This window comes from Centroberyx gerrardi, chromosome 14 (assembly GCF_048128805.1).
Source record: "Centroberyx gerrardi isolate f3 chromosome 14, fCenGer3.hap1.cur.20231027, whole genome shotgun sequence".
NCBI classification, from domain to species: domain Eukaryota; kingdom Metazoa; phylum Chordata; class Actinopteri; order Beryciformes; family Berycidae; genus Centroberyx; species Centroberyx gerrardi.
The window spans coordinates 9,038,638-9,055,375 of record NC_136010.1 but is presented as its reverse complement, the minus strand read 5'-3'; the positions used below and the strand labels follow the sequence as shown (position 1 = coordinate 9,055,375).

Here is a 16,738-nt window from a genome sequence, read left to right as displayed (position 1 = left end):
AAATAATTCAGCCTATCAGCATACACAGTATATGAATTTGGTTTTCAATTATTTTCACAGTTTTCAAGCCTGTGTGTAGTACCTCCCGAGTTAAAAATCGGACCTTGCTTTGTTTGTTGTCGGGTGATCAAACAGATTTTTACAAATATAATTAAAGCTGTGGCATTGGGGTGGACTTGGGAAGGAGATGAGGACAAAGTGATAGGAGGAGGCGAAGGAAGCGCGCTAAGGGGGTGGGGTGGGGGTGGGGGGGTGATGACCACAAGGAGAGAGAAAAAAAGAGAAGGGAGACACCAGCAAGAGATTGGCAGGGGTAATGGCGATGGCAGTGATGAGTGGAAGGTGGGTGGGGGCGGGGGTTACAGATAGCGACTACGCAAGAGGGGCCAGAGCGAGCAAAGAGCAGTCCCAGAGGCAACGGCAGTGGCTGGCAGCGACTTGTCTACCAGTCAACCATGGAGCACACACTCACACAAACTCTCTCTCTCTCCCTCACTTTCTCTCCAACTACAGGTCCAAACCTGCCCCTCTAGCCTCGATGGTGGCAGAGGCGGTGGCATTGGCCCCCGAGCTCGGCCCTCTTGCCACAGAGGAGAGCCCACGCCACGCAGTGAGCCAGGGCCTGCTGATCTGGGCGAGGTGAGTCAGAACCTGTTAACATGACTGGTGTCCCCAGCCTGACACGCTGGCTTGTCTGACATGCACATGTGCACATAAATGTTATACAAACGTGTGCGCACTCTCTCTCTCTCTCTCCTTCTCTCTCTCTCCCCTCCGTCCCTCCCACCCCTGCCAGCACTCCCTTTCCTCTCATCCAGATAAAATCCTTTCAGACACAAATTTCAATTATTCACCTCATCCAAATAATGCCATGTGACAAGAATTATCCCTACTGTAATAATCCACTTAACTGGGAAAGAGCAGCTCATCAAAAAGAGAAAGGAGGAATAAAGGAGGGAGGGGGTGGGAGTAGGAGGGGGGGGGACTTGTCAGCCAGTCTCGAATCAGGACCATCATAACAAGAATTTCTTCCCTTTTTGAGGAGGCAGTCTTGAAGCGCACTGGGATGATGAAATTGAAGTAAATTGAAAGAAAGCCTGGGAGAATGCTCCCACAATCAATAACCCCAGGATTAAATTAGCCTTGGCATGAAGGGATGATGGGGGGAGGATGAAGAGTGAATGGTGGTGAATGACATTGAGACATGTAGGCTGAATAATACAGCTCTCTTATAACTTGGATGCCGTGTCCATACAAGGACAGTGAATGTACCTGAAATGTGTTCCGTTCCACCAAGCAATAAGACATGCTTGCTTCTAATCATTGTCATCACTTGGGCCCAGCATGTATTACATGACATTTTCCTTTACTGCTAACCAACTGGTAATAATATAAAAACGCCCGTTTTGGCTTGCATTCACAACAGACTACTTATGAGGACGGTGGTCTGCATATCAGGGTACCTGAAAAAAGAATGGGCTAAACTTTTAAAGACCACAAAGGTAGATGGTCAAAGCTTTATCCTAAAAATCATTCAACCAACTGTGGAACCACTGTGGCAAAGACCGTTCAAACAGGCCTTTCTACATGCTCTTTATTCTCCAAAGACGAGGAACATGAAGAAGGCTCTCATTAGAAGGCTTGGAGACCATCGGTGTGGTGCTAAACTGACTCGCTGCTAATTGGAAGCCTTCAACACTTGATCTTGCTGGGGAATATAATCTCATCTGATCAGCCAAGGAAACTAGTTCCTTGATGAAAAGATGAAAACAAATGTCTTTAAGTCACCAGATCACATGTTCTATGAATACAACTAGCTTGTGTTTCTCAACCATCAATGCCCAAGAGCATGCAGGATTTCATTCCAACCAAACTGATTAGCACACCTTCAATGGGAGAGGGGGGACTAACCAGTGAAATCAGCTGCTTGAGTGTTTGGCCAGAGGGAAAACTTGCATACCTGGGCATCGGTGGTATTGTGCATGGTTGAAAACCACTGAACTAGTCTAAGTTATCAATAGTTGAAAATTATGTGCGTGACAATAACGTATTCATCCAAATATGGTTCTCTCGATTACATGAGATTAAATTAGACTTTATTATCATTTGATATGGACTGCTGTCTATATTTAATATAGACTTATATCAAATGGACATGTATCACTGCTTCTGTAATTCTATTTTGTGAAATAATTTCTAGTGAACAGTGAAGCCTTACCAGTGCTTCTCTGGGGGGAGCCGCTGCATCATCTTCAGGTGGAAGGCCAGGCTGAGGGCCAGGCTGAGGAGGTAAACAAACAACTGTATGAGAGTGCCATCTACTGGAGGCATGGAAGTCCTGCTGGTTTATCAAGACAGCAGTGTTGCTTCAGTAGATTATACTGAAAACAGGGCTAAACAGGGTTCTATCTATCTATCTATCTATCTATCTATCTATCTATCTATCTATCTATTCCAGAGATTTGTGCTGATGAAACTAATTACATACATGAAAGCTATCTTAATGTATTTAATAAGCTTACCCAGTTGAGTAGTCAGTCTAGAATAGTAGAACACAGTAATATCTCTGGCAGTTAACTGTTAATGCTAATGATTCCAAGATCATTTGTTTAGGGGAAGGGAAGAAACCAGTAAAACCAGATATTTGATGTTACATTAGTCTAGCCTGCCTCTGTCCAATATATTCTATTGCTGTTTAGTGAAGGAAAACTTTATTTTTTTGACATTCAAGACAATGTTGGGGTTCTGCATTATATAGATAACAGGGGTGAATGACCATAATGTTAATTACAAGAAACACAATAGGGTCTATGGTTCATAAATATATGTCAAAGGAGGCCACGGGACCAAACATTTGTTGCTCATCCTCAGTTTCTCATGCATTGGCTGATGAATTGTTTTCTAACTGTTGACCTGCATGTGAGAAGTCATGAGTCAAGTTCTGTAGTTTTTCCCCCCTCTCCTCCTTCAACACTTTATGCCTCTGGTCATCAACATAAACTCTACCTTGCACATCTTAAATACTGCTGCCTTTATTCTGGAATAGCATTGTACGGGTTTATTCTGTATGTACTGTGCATATTGATTAATGCGTGCCAGCACACATAATACATAATTAATGTAGCAGCAACGTATAGAGCTCATCTTGGCGTGATGCATGAGCCATAACTTTGTGTCATGTTCTGGGAATAATCCGAGCAGCTTGTCTACATTAAAGTAAGACAGCAGAATGCTAGCAAAGAGCCACCTGGTACAAACCGGGTTTGTTAGGAGGCTAGCTAACACTGACCTTTCCATTAAGGAATACCGTTACCTGCACATAAGATAGAGAGAACGCTACATGGCCAACGTTAGGACCTAACTTTTGGGTAGTAGTAGATAATTAGTGTTAGCTGACTTAGTAAGCGAGCCACATGAGTTTTGTCAAGATGTGGTAAAGCCCATTAACGTGCAGCTTGGCCCTGTCTTTCCACTTGTCAACACGACCACGTCAGAGGCAACTTTTGTAACGTTAGCACACGTTAGCTAGCATGCTAACCTTAGCGACCAAGCTAACAATTTGGAATCTAGTCGGTTTAAAAGTACAGTCAACCAAACGGTTGCCAATCAAGACGTACAAATTATAAACGGCTATTGATAGTTTCGCCTCGCTTCTGGACTTTCGGAAGTAGCTAAATGTCATAGAAGAATAAATTTAGACCTGTGTTGGTGGATCAGGTTGATCAGTGGATGCCATCTTCCTATGCCTTCCCGGAGTGGCTGCTCGAATGAATCACGATCGATTACTTTTTCTGAACCAGGACAACAAGAAAATAATAGGAAAATGTGGGTTTCTATGGTTTCGACTGAGTTGCAGCTACACGATCCGATTTAGATAATGCAGGTAATACAAAATAGTCATTTGTTTCCTCACTACGTAAGTTTTGTCTATTTTATGATTATCATGATAGCTAGGTCAGGGTCATGTTCTATATAAAACTACATGTCCCAGAGTGCATAGCGTCACCAGTGGTTCCGCGTTCGAAACTTTAAGGCGAGAGAGCTGCTGTCACTTGTGAATCTTAAAAGGTTTGCCCACATAAAGTCTAGGATGACAGAAGTGAAACCCTGTAAGGTGTGCAATTTCACACGCCAAAAATCATATGGGTTGGTGGTCCCCTCTTTAGAACAGCTCAAGATAAAAGGTAAGTAGAGAAGCGCTAACTTGTTAGCTGAAGAGGTGCTTGTCAAATGAGTGCGTTGACGTTAACGTTAGGGAACCGTAGCTGCTTAACGTTCAGTGTTTTTCTTTTTCATAAACGTTACGTTATGAATTTACATAATTAACTAGTTTCTATTTTTATCGAATGAAACAGTCATAGTACTTTGCGATCGCCTGTATTGTATTGAACGTTCCTTCAGTTAAATCTTACTTTACGTGAAGTAAGTCGCACCACCACTAGTGATTTTGCTAGAGTTTGAAACTGTGCAGCAAAATTTTAAGTTTGAGCTTTCTGTTCATGCTCATGAATAAACTGTGTGTAGCAACGTTTTCATGCTCAAACTTGTAAGAACTGAACACGATCTCCAGGCAAGACCCTCCCTCCTGTCCTGCTCATTCCTAGAATGCTAGTCACCAGGCGTGGCCCAAATCTCCACACCTTTTAGACCTGTGACCAATACAGTTAAAATAGGTAACAATATGTGCCATTCGAGGGTTGGGGAAAAAAAGTAGAAATTTTTTTTTTTTTTTCCAAATCTCTTTTATAACGCACGTGTTACACTCTACCCGAGGGACACAAATCAGCTAGATGCCCAGTGCAATCTGAGGTCATATTTTCAGAAGAAGTATAAATTTACTGACTGCTCCAAAATTTGTCACAACTGAAACATGGTGTTGATGCTGCACCGAGCTGCACACACCTAGCTGGCAGCTGTACTTACTTTGGCACCGAGCAAATCAATCTTACCAGAAGGGGTGGGGACATTGATAAACAGCACAGATCTAGGGAAACATATTGGATACACACCTTGGGTACATTTCCCCTAGGCGCATGCATTTATTAAATGATTACAGTATGTTCTTTCAATCAATGTCCCTCCTTTTTTTTTGGATAACATTTGAATTGCTGTTTGTTGTATTCCTGTTGTTTGTAGTCTTAGTTTTCCCATTCTTATCTATATTTTTTCCCTTTCCCCCCCCCTAATTGTATGTGAATGTTTTTAGTATGAATTATATTATTTGCTGTCAAGTCACATGAATCGCTTTATTTGTATTAAGTCTGTTCTTTCTCTGTTCTTCCCTCAGGGTGTGAGTCTCTTGGTTTCAGCCCCGATGCCCCTGTCTCAGTGGTCCTAGAAGATGATGGGACGATAGTGGAGGATGAGGCGTACTTTTTGTGCTTACCCACAAACACAAAGTTCATGCTGTTGCATGAAAAAGAGACATGGTCAGCGGTTCGCAGGAGTAAGCAGCTTTACCTCTGTCTGAGATTTGTCCATTCCAGTCATTCTGACTGCATCATGTGCCGCCATGTGTTTCGGTGTTCATTTAACTCTCCGTTGTAGTTGATGGTGGTACGGCCTGGATGACCAGGGAGTCTATGGTGCTGGAGGCTGATGCAGTGGACACCGCCAGTGGAACGGAGCCCTGGCAGATCCTGGCCCAGCAGCTGAAGCAGGACCTGGCCAGCATCATCCTCATGTCTGAGGCAGAGTTACAGGTAGGCTACCTGCCAACAGCAATCCTACCACATTCAGCCAACAGTATCTGCCATCAGTCAGTCATCAACACGCCTAAAAGATTCATAATGGCTCACTTTATTTTGTTTATTAAATGAAATACTGTAGAACTAGGATATAATAATAACAATAATAAAGGCATTACACTACTACTACTAAATTATTTTCCCAAATTGTCACCATCAGCTTTTGGATTTTTGTGCTGTTAAAGCTACAATATGCAACTTTTTGCCTTGAGGCAGGAAGTGCATTAGCCCCGCCTGCTTCCCCCTCAGTTAGACAAGCTCATGAGTTAATACTTGTCAGTCTTCTTGATGAGCTGTCTGCTTTGAAACAGCAGCTGTCCTGACTGAGCCTGATAGAACAGGCATCTGTAAGGCCACCACAGGCGTTGAAGAAGCAGAGGGTGAACACAGACAATCTTCAATAAAAAAACAACAACAAAAAAAACAAACAGTGCCAATGTTCACCCTTGTTAATTTCTTACTACTTTCCGCCATTGTTGTTGTTGCTGTGACTTTCCTATGCTTGATAGCCACAACCCAACTCACTGCTGGCCATGCCCAGAGCAAAAGATCTTCACCCAAAAACATCCTTCATCATTGAAAGCCAATTCAGGCAAACGGGTGAATTTAGGTATGTGCACACCAGGTCACAGATGGACACAGACGAATAAAGTATAATATATCCTATTTATTTGGTGTCCAAAAAGTTTCATATTGTAGCATTAAAGAGAACAAAAAAGTTAGGCTCAACACTTGCTCAGGAGAAAAATATGGAGTCTATTTATTGCGTTAAAAACATGACGTTTCAGTCAAAATGGCCTTCATCAGATCAGCTTTAAGTAATATCTGTGTCCTGTGCTGTTCCAGGCCTTGGTGGACATCCCCTGCCCTGAACTGGCCTCTGCACTGGGCTTCCAAGAGAAGAAGGCTGAGCAGCTCCAGGAGACGCTGCAGAGAGTGCTGGACCGCAGGGAGGAGGAGAGGCAGTCCAAGGATCTGCTCCAGCTCTACCTCAAAGCTGTGGAGAGAGAGGACACACAAGAGATGGAGCCCAGCCTGCCCAGCCAGGAAGGTAGGGCTACATTATTAGGCATGCAGATTATGATTTTCAATTCTACAGTTAATAATCATAAACTTTGGCAATACTACTAAAGAAAGACGTATGACTTTTTATTCTTGGCTTGCGCTTTCCTTCTCACAGTAAAAACGATGTGATGAGTTGCTACTCCTTGCCTGGAAACGCATTTTACTTTTGCATTTTAATTGGGTTAAAGAAACTCCACCCACAGCCACACTCTGGCACAGGGAGATCTTCAGTGTATTTCCTCATGAAAGAATAGGTGCAGTCCTATAGGGAAGCAATTATTTATAAAGATATGGTCACCTCTTCTAGATTATCTCCCCTGCAGAACTATCACAGCTTCTGTTGTAGGGCCAATTGTTCTCCAAAGAGTGGAAACTGCCATCAAGCAACCCTTTGTAAGAGCCTGTTAGTAACTCACTTGTAACGTTCGGGTGACTGGCGTGGGTGGAAGAAGGGTCTTGTCTGCCTTTGTAATCCTTGATGCTGCATTGTGTACCTTTTTATTTTTTTAAATTAATAAAATGTATGTTAAAAAAAAAATAATAATATCAACAATTTGGCAACAGTGAAATATTTAATTTGATTTCATATAGAATACCTGATGTTGTCATAAAATAACTAAATAGTCAAGATGGTTATATGAGATGCCAAAAGTGCTGTAAAATAATTTTCATTCCTAAAATCATTAAGACTAAAAATTGTGATTAATAATCATGATCACAACATCCAGCAATAATCAGCCATAATAGTGTAACCCTGCAGGAAGATACACAAAAACTGGTAGTTTTAGAACAAGGCTCAGGGACAAGGAGGTTGTTGACAAAACCTCAGCCTCTGATGTAAAAATGATGGGTTATTTTGAGTGAAAGTGAAATGGAAAACAGATATTCCCTGTGAAAATATCCATACATGCCTCATGCAGACAAGTTGAGGTCTAAATGTTATTGAGTAAACTAGTAGGGAGCGTTAATCTACTGGATCTCTTTTGTTCTATTTCATTCATTTGACTTCTGTTACTTATTTTTTACTTTTGTACCAAGCACTCGGTCAGGATTTCAGATGTGCATACACTATCTCCTTGCTGCCTTGTTTTAACATACTATAGCTCATAAGGGCAGAGCTGTGCCTGTGCCTTTTGGTCACTAGGTGGAACCATTGTTGCTGCTTAACAGTCCCATCTCATGTGCAGGGGTTTATACTGTATACCCATTTCATTGTGTCAGGGGCTGGAGACGTGGATATGCCGGACGGGATGGAGGTGGACTCGGCGTCTGGATTCATGACCAGGACCCTGATGGTCCTCAAGGGCAAAACGAGCCCCGAGACCAGGCTGTCCACTGAGGAGCTGCAGGTAGTCCACACAGACAACCGCACTCACTGAATACGACACCGGGTAGTGAAGCTGAGAGCCAGTCTGCCTCAAATATACATATAAAATATTCCAGATTTTATTTTGAAACTTTTACTTAATTGGCAAATAACACAAAGGACACAGTTTATCTAGGAACCTCGTGAAAATGCTACATTTAGACAGGCCTGAGTTTCAATACCAGGGTGCATTTACATGTCACTACAACATGGGGACGCTCTTCCACTGTACTCTACTTCAATATATTCTGTGGTCTACTTCAACAATATGATGAATATGAACAGGCCACAACACGGTCAGGTTGTTTACGCTGTCAACAAATAACAAAACAGCATGTGCATTCTAGAGCAGGGCTTATGTTGTCATGTACTCCATCAAGTCAGTAATACACAACTGAAAAGATGATGAAGCAGCTACATGAAATTGCAAGTCATAACACAACACGTGGATACTTGAATGGTGACACATAGTTTTATCATACAATCCAAAGCTAAAAGCTCAAGCTAAAAGGGAAGTGTAATCCTCCTTGACATTTTCTTGACTTTTCAGCCGGCTCAGTTGCAGAGTATCTTTTATTTCTTGTTGTTGTTATTTATTATTCTTGCCTCTTATTACATTTTTATGTTGACCTCATATCTCCATAAATCTGTCCTATATTGGTTGTAAATGTTTTCTTTCACAGTACTTTGTAACTTTTTAAAGTACTAATATAATGACATTAATAAAGGCATCTAATTATATCCTTTATTACCCCCCCTCCCCTACACACACACACACACACACACACGCACACACACACACACTCACACACACTGCTATAAAAATGTAAAAACGATAACAATTAAACATCTGGCCTCATTGTTTAACGAAAACAAGTCGATATTGGACAGTTATAGTACAATGAGTCCATTCCATGAAATAAAAATAAACAGCATTTTTCAGTTGCTAATGGTGCAGATACTGAACCCGGGGTCCTAAAACTGAAAATTACATCCACACAAATTTTTGGCAAAACACCGGCTGGCCTATCGACATAGTTTTAATAGAATAACTGCGTCCTCGCTGGTCTGTTATACATGTTCATACTCCGGGTGTTCGAGATGAAGCTCTGTCCTGTTTGTCTCCAGATGGTGGTGAGCAGGGGAGTGGAAACCATGGAGCAGGTGCTGGGCTGGGACAGAGAGAGGACGTCGGGGCTGCTGCGGGCCTGCGAAGCTGAGCTGACCAGACGGCTGCAGCAGGTTCAGGCCATGCACTCCCTCAGCAGCCACACGCAGCTGGACGGCAACCAGCAGTCCAATGAGAAGAGCGCCGAGGACAGCCAAGATGCACCAGCCACAGGCAGCAAGTAGGCCAAAGCTTCACCTGAGTAGAGACTGATAAGAATTCACACTACCTGCCCCAGGGTCAGTAGAATGGGATTTACTGTGTGTTAGTGATAATGTCCATAATGCTGGAATCCATGAATGTCAATGATGTTGACGCTTGCATCATATTGTAAAACTCACCCGGGCAAACCACTTGAATAGTTTTGCCTCAAGAGGAGGCAGAGTGATTTGCACAAGTTATGTTTATCAAAGAAATGTGGAAATTAACCACTTGCATCATCTGTGCATTGGGTACTTTTTTATTTTGATAAGGGGAGCGCCATACTGTGAAAATAACCATAGATAAACATATCCATGATGAGCTCAAGGTCTTTTAGATGCTGTTACTGTTTGATCGACAGCCCAGTATTGCTGGCTTACCTTCTGCTGATGTTCAAACACAGTGGCAATTAAGGCAAAAGGTACGACTGGAATTTAATTAAATGTTTTATTTTTGAATTTTAATTTGAATATAGTTAAGGAATATTATAAAATAGGTATGACAACCCTGTGGATCTTCAGCAGATAGAAGTGAATGACTTCTAAAGTGCTTTATTTTGTTTCTGTTGGCAATAATTTATATGTTCCACTGTTGAAAAGACATTCCCATCTTGAATATAAGGGATCTGTGGGGAGGTTTGAAGCAGCTACAGCGGCTTCTTATTTCAAACAGCTGGCAGCCAGGCCCTCCCTCCACTATGCCCCATGACTTGCTCCTGTCTGCTTGTTGTCTTCCCCAATGCTTCCCACAACCTCACTCCATAGTTTCTACCATCATGTTTTTTTGCATCGAGATTTCAGAAAAGCTGGCTAAAAGCAGTTGCACACATTTGATTGTCTACCAGCAGACCCATAATGTCAGGCAATTTCTAACTTATGAAAAATAAATAAGGCTAATACTAAAGCTTTTATCCTGGACCAGGCTTGAATAGAGGGTAAAGTTGTGTGGTTGTCCGATAAGCATGAAATTCTTTGTGAATCGCACGCCAACTTGCTGCCTTCAGCTCCTGCACATGAATGAGGCAATTTGCTCTTGGCCTGCAGCCTTAATGAATCTGGGCCCCTGTCAACTTTTGTCATTGATTGATTTGCAACCAGCATTTAGGAAATCTCCATGTGGAAAACTAAATGGTAGAAACACTTCTTTAAACCATGGTCAGGTTCCATAGGCACAATGGCAAACTAACAAATAATGCCAGCATGTAAGACCCTACCCCTTCTTGGTGTGAGCACCGTTGTGGATGTGATTGGTCGAAAGAAACATAAAACATCTAAACACCTTGCAGGATCTCCCCCTTTAGTCCACCCTGACTTCTTCCGGCTTCTCCTGGGCGCTGCCTGGTACAGCACTACATTTGAGTGACTTGGATTGTTTAGATAAGCCACAGGCAGGATTAAGCTGAGTGTGACAATTTTTTTGTAAGACACTGCTATGCAAATGATGCCAAATACCATGTATATTTTGGGCTTATTTTAAGGCTAACCTTACATGAGTAAATTCATTTATTTGGAGTGCACAGACAATCATTCTACCAAAGAGTTGGACAAGAAATGCTATATCACATAGGAAGACATTGCTTCAGCTTTGAGTTACATAGAAATAAGCGTTCATTAAAGACGATTAGGCCTCATATCATAGGTTTCATATCAGCCTGTCCCTGAGTGGTTGTGATGTAAGACTGCGTGTACAATGGTGTGTCCATGTGACTCAGAGGTCTAGTACTAGATGGCCTTTGTCACTCCTGTCATCTCAGCATCCAAGTCTGTCTCATGAACAATGCCAATAAGATCCTTATGCAAGAGAATGATGGTAGCTTTGAATTTCCAAAAAGATTATCTTTTTGTGTCATGGTGAGATTGACATGTCGCCATGTTCTTTTACTTGACTGTTTAATTTGCTACAAGGAAATGTGGACCAATTTATACAGCTGCCTGTCTCATTTACATAGTCTTGTGATGTAATGGCAAAAAGCCTGTGCTGAGCCTCGGCACGTTACTTTCAGTTTCACTGAAACTCTGCAGTTTTATACTGAACCTTGTTACGCTAAAAATAAACATGAATTGTAAACTACTGTTTGAAAGTTCCTCAACACATTCCTTCTTTGAAATAAATTTGTACATGTGTGCCAAATGTTCCCATGGAAAGTTGTACAGAATTGTATGCGATTAAAGTTTTTTTTTTTATATATACATTTATACAAGTGTTTATTGGTGAGTGATGCACGTGTTCTAACAAGTAGGGTGGATTGACTAAAATAAACTAGCCCACACACTCCTTAGAGTGCTGTTGTCACATATTTTTCCCCATTAAATATTAAATGCATATAACATATACACAAGCTGAGTGACCCATAGAAGCTGGAAGCTCTTGAGGCCTTCCTCCTCTGAAGACCACAGGACTACCAAGTGATGAGCATTACTGTATAGTGAAACATGTTAGTTTCACAGGACATTTACTCCACCTTACGTTGCAATGATCATACACTGTTTATAATGGGTAGCTGGGAGCTCTTCTCTGCACAGAATGGAATAAAATAGGAAAAAAAGGAACCACTTGCTGCTGGTTAGTTAATTGCTGCCATAGGCAGAAACGCTATGAATAAAGTAAAGGCTGTTCAATTTTTGACACAATGAACTTCCTTTGTATTTCTTTGCATACAATAAGTTCACGCTCAAGCAGACGCATGACACTGGCAACAAAATAGTGATGGGCATATCAGGAAAAAAAGCCTACTGGCAGCATGCAGCTTCTAGATATGTCCCAACAGTTAATGGGTTCCATGGTGTGTGTAAATCCTGTGGAACTGGCTCCGACTATAGGCTGAACCGTTATAATTGAGTGGGGTATGGGAGCAGTAGATTGTGCTATGAGATGTTTCACAGCATCTTGGTAGATTTAATATGGACTTAATAGTGCATAGTTAACTATACTATAGGTGTGCACTCTATAGCCTGAGGTGCTGTCTAGATATTTCATGCTATAAACCTTACTGTATGTGATCAGATGGTTTTGAGATAAGCCGATGAAAGAATACATGGCAATTGAAGGCAATATAATTCTGTTCAGTTGGAAATGCCAAGATGATGTCATGCTATGGGTCAGTACATACCTTACCAAGGAGTTGTAGTGGCCTTCAAACTACAACAAAGTCTGTGGTCGAAGCAACATCGAGCAATTTTCTTTAAGGCTGTTGAAACAGTTCAGTCAGAGTTCACATACTGCGGTTCAAAAGAAGTCGATATTTCACAGAAAAGTGGCATAGGCCTAATTTTGAGGCACAACAAAAATATCAAACACTGTAACCACAACCACAAAAACAGGGAAAAGAATCAGACTTAGTGTTTGAGTTCCTTTCCCACAGCCACACATTCAAACAGGCTCTTCATGGTAGGACTTTGCCCCACTTGAAGGCCATAGATAGAGAAAATGTTAGTGAGGGAATGCAAACGTGTCAAAGGAGAGGCAATTTCATGGGATTGAAGAACCCTATAATGACTGTTTTGATAGAGAAGTAGAGCTGGGGTGTGCTGAGAACAAGCTGCATAATGTATGAAGGTTAAACGACTACCATGCGCCGCCTCTTAGACAGGAGACACACACAAGCCCGCTGATTTGACTTTCACACTACTGAATTAATTTATTTCTGCCAGGACATTACAATGCGTCAACTGTCTCTGTCTTTGGCTGGATTAGCCAGACAGAATAATTGTTTGCATATGGCTATTTTGGGAAATAGTTGTCTATCACTGAAGGGGCTTGTCTGGTCACACAACACGTCGATTAGACTTAACGTTTTATTCAAAGGAAATGAAAGCGCTTGAATTTTAGATATCGTCTTTGTAGCACCAGTGTCAACACTATATCAAGGTATCAGAAGGTTAATGCCTCTACTAGCCACACAATCAAATTATCTAAAATAATCCAGCCATCACAAAAAATATGGTGGTTTTTATTGAAGAACAATTACTTTAGTTTCCACAATGTCATAGTCACAATTTCAAAATTTCAGACATCTTGACATACAATGCACAGGCTAACAAGTCATCAGTGAGCCTTGTCTCTTAAATTAAAGCTTCAGTTCTGGTACTCATGTACTTAATCTTCCATCCCTTGTTTTTCCCAGAAGGGTCAGACCTGAACGTAACATGCACTTGGTAACTTCCTGTGTCAATCCGGCCTGGTGGTGACGATCCACAGAAGGGTCCGTACTCCTGTCCTGCTGTCGAAATCTTGTAGAGGAGGAACATCAAATAAGGAACCGGGATGTTGTCTCATTATATGTCTGACTGATTGATGTCCAGCCAAACTGAAAATATGCAGGAAACCGCATGGCCATATATCCTCCCCAAGGGGGACAACTCACAATGATAGACTGCCTCACCAAGCATGAGGAGGAATACATTGCTTATTCATCGTCCTTTGTGTGTTAGTGTGGTTTGCGGTTCTGAAGTCACGCGACTAACCTTCAACGTGTCGTACGGACACGGGGCGTTTGGGTGTCCCTCTACATCGAAGGGCTCCAGGAAGTCCAGGATCACTCTGTGGCCCTCCGGGAGACGGATGGTGTGGTCACACTGACTCATGGGCGGGTAGGGACTCGGGTAGCCGGGGCTGGTCAAAACCCCCGACAGCGCGGTCAACACCTGGCTCTCACATGGCACTGCAGGGAAGACTCACAGCCTCATTAAAATCCCACTCAGACACAGGCACTACATGGTCATTTTTCTCTGTTTGAGTTACATGTCATTGTCCAGTCCTCACTGTTCAGTCCGTTGAGGCCCTTGTTGCATGTCTATTTGAATACTGACGAATAAGCCTTCAGAATCTAACAGCCGCTGAGTTATGGGTTATAAAGTGTTGGTATTAAAAAGTTTTGTGATTAAAAGAAAATAATTTTTCATGTCAATTGAGACATTTTCTGGCATCATAAAAGATGGGATTAATTTGGGTTGCGTTATTGCACTGGCAAGTATGCAGATGTTACAGACAAAAACAAATGAATATTGCAAAGAGGCAGAGTTGCTGTAATTCATATAATTAGCGAAATCTGTAGGCAGATAATCATTTTTGCCTATTCATTGCATGATTTGTTTTGTCACCTTTTTTCCTCTGGCAAAGAATAATAATTTAAGGCACATCCACTCGTAATTGTGATTAATTACCTAGCATCAGTGCACTATTAGTGCTGCAAACAGGTATCAATTTTTAACGCCTTTTTGAAGTCGCTTTTCCCTTAGGAATCGACAGTAATTAACCTTGCCTTACACCGGCTGGCAGAGATCAACTACTTTATGCATCAGTATGCCTTTTCAGTCTGAAATTAGTTAGCACACACCAGCAATGTGAGAATGAAATCCAATCTCAAACACCGCAATAACTGTGTGCGCTGTCTGAAAATGTCAGCAAATTGTTTTGTGAAGATATGCTCTGCAGTATTGTATAATATTTAGAAGATTTTGAAAGGCAAATGGTTTCCTTCTTCCAATAAATAGGTGCAGTGATAAGCTTACAATACAATCATCTACCCTCAATATTATCATCTACCCTTCCAAACCGAAATCAGAAGGTAAACAACATGCTGTATTATAACTTTTCTTCTGATTTTATTAATGCCACAATGACACATTTTGTGACATCATTTGTCTGTCATCAAAAAATGCAGTAGAATTGAAATATCTTATAGCCAAATGCGTCAGACAGCGGTTAATTTACGCTAATGAAAATTCCTGTGCTTTGCTTCATCGTCACTAATTCCTGCCATGCTATGGTCGTGAGGAGCTGAGCTGCATTATATCAAGGAACACAAACAACATATAATTACAGAAATCAATTTACAATCAAACGCATTGTGCCAAGCTCTTAACACTGCACCTCACTAAGGTTTTCACTCACTTTGATTGATCTAAAATGAACATGCCTTTTAAGATTTGCTCTGCATTGCTCTCACCTGTGCAGGATCTTTTGTTGTCATGGAGAAGGTATCCAGGTCTGCAAGTGCAGTAATATCCACCAATGTAATTGTGGCAAAAATGATCACACATGGTCTCCCCATCTACCATAGACAGACACTCATTGATGTCTGTGAAGCAGAAAAAGGGAAGAGAGTGTAACGCAAAACAGTAAATTCTGCTATTTATTTTTTCCATCCATTCACATACTTTAAATGATGAAAGTGGAATTATCTTTGTATGGATGCTTTGTAAATGCTAAATGAGCCTCAATATTTTTAAAACATTCATATATATCCATGGCAACATAATCCTGTTATCATAGATTATTTCTCTAGGAACTCCATTAAGATGTGCTCTATGGAATTACCACCAACAAAAGTGCATCTGCCTTCTGGCAACAATATCACAATCCTGTGTCACCTTCGGAGGCGTAAAATGCTTGGAAGCCGGTGAATCGTCCCTCGTTAGAGTAGTCACTCCTAAAGACCACTGACATGAGGTTCCCTGCTGACAGGATGACAGTGTTCCTCGGGGTGCTTTCATAGTCCTTCTGTTCTTCACCGCAGAACCGCAAGGTTTCATTGCCCTCTGCCAACACCTGGTTTGACAAGGTCAGAGGTCGTTTTTAGCAAGCAAGCTACCTAACGCAGATAACGCTACTTGTAGTTCTCCAACGTATACCTGAATGTAATCATATTCACACTGCTGGGAGGGTTCCACGCTGAAGTGGGTGAAGTAGAGTTTGACCCTGTGGCCTTCTGGGACAGTGATGTTCCACACTGTGTGCTGGTTGTCAGGGTACGGCTGAGGGAAGCTGGGGGAGGTGAAGCTGCCATGCAACCCTGTCATTTCCACACTCCGCGAGACACGGACGAGGGAAAATAGGACAAACACACAGCGCACACTGGCGAAAATGAGGTGTGATGACAGCAGTTTGAAGGATTGTTCTGCACAAATAAATAATAACAGACACTTACCTGTTCATGTTGGTTTCAAAAGAGTCCACAGATTGTCTGTTTTGTGTTTTTTAATGTTTGACTGGGAACCTTTCACCCACAGTGATCCTAGGGTTAATGAACCCACTGTCCTGGCCGGCCGACATTTGAGTAAACAAAGTGAGGCGGGCACATGATCAATTTCCCATCATTCTCTATTCATTCATCCCACACCTCTCTCGGCCACAGAAACCTATCAATCTGACCATCAGATTAATCTAAATAACATTTAAAGGATTATTTGC

General features: G+C 41.8%; 3 protein-coding genes across 3 annotated transcripts in view; 1 reads left to right on the top strand and 2 right to left on the bottom strand.

The window, feature by feature from the left end:
* Window positions 1–3,747, bottom strand: part of pex14 (peroxisomal biogenesis factor 14) — a 44,353-nt gene extending 40,606 nt beyond the window's left edge. The window contains exons 1-2 of the mRNA XM_071907404.2: window positions 3,701–3,747; window positions 2,219–2,281 (exon numbers count right to left, since the gene is read on the bottom strand). Of these exons, the coding sequence (XP_071763505.2) occupies window positions 2,219–2,281; window positions 3,701–3,736 (99 nt within the window). The 5' untranslated portion in view covers window positions 3,737–3,747. The remainder of the gene's footprint in view (window positions 1–2,218; window positions 2,282–3,700) is intronic.
* Window positions 3,748–4,041: 294 nt separating this feature from the next.
* Window positions 4,042–12,152, top strand: dffa (DNA fragmentation factor, alpha polypeptide). The gene is made up of 6 exons (XM_071907389.2): window positions 4,042–4,184; window positions 5,288–5,446; window positions 5,548–5,702; window positions 6,594–6,798; window positions 8,034–8,161; window positions 9,307–12,152. Exons 1-6 carry the CDS (start codon window positions 4,091–4,093, stop codon window positions 9,529–9,531), a joined length of 966 nt encoding a protein of 321 aa, XP_071763490.2. The 5' UTR covers window positions 4,042–4,090; the 3' UTR covers window positions 9,532–12,152.
* Window positions 12,153–13,608: 1,456 nt separating this feature from the next.
* On the bottom strand, window positions 13,609–16,483 carry masp2 (MBL associated serine protease 2). The gene is made up of 6 exons (XM_078288083.1): window positions 16,476–16,483; window positions 16,180–16,402; window positions 15,919–16,096; window positions 15,495–15,626; window positions 14,011–14,207; window positions 13,609–13,776 (listed from the first exon to the last, which is right to left on the bottom strand). Exons 1-6 carry the CDS (start codon window positions 16,481–16,483, stop codon window positions 13,609–13,611), a joined length of 906 nt encoding a protein of 301 aa, XP_078144209.1.
* Between the last annotated feature and the right edge of the window lie 255 nt (window positions 16,484–16,738).

Bases quoted from the DNA above. Each gene is read 5' to 3' on its own strand.
- dffa (XM_071907389.2), top strand. From the start codon at position 4,091: ATGACAGAAGTGAAACCCTGTAAGGTGTGCAATTTCACACGCCAAAAA. The intron at 5,703-6,593 runs GTAGGCTACCTG...GTGCTGTTCCAG, and splicing joins TGTCTGAGGCAGAGTTACAG to GCCTTGGTGGACATCCCCTG. The intron at 8,162-9,306 runs GTAGTCCACACA...GTTTGTCTCCAG, and splicing joins TGTCCACTGAGGAGCTGCAG to ATGGTGGTGAGCAGGGGAGT.
- masp2 (XM_078288083.1), bottom strand. The intron at 16,097-16,179 runs GTATACGTTGGA...TTGTCAAACCAG, and splicing joins GTGAATATGATTACATTCAG to GTGTTGGCAGAGGGCAATGA. The intron at 15,627-15,918 runs GTGACACAGGAT...TCTGCTTCACAG, and splicing joins AGCATTTTACGCCTCCGAAG to ACATCAATGAGTGTCTGTCT.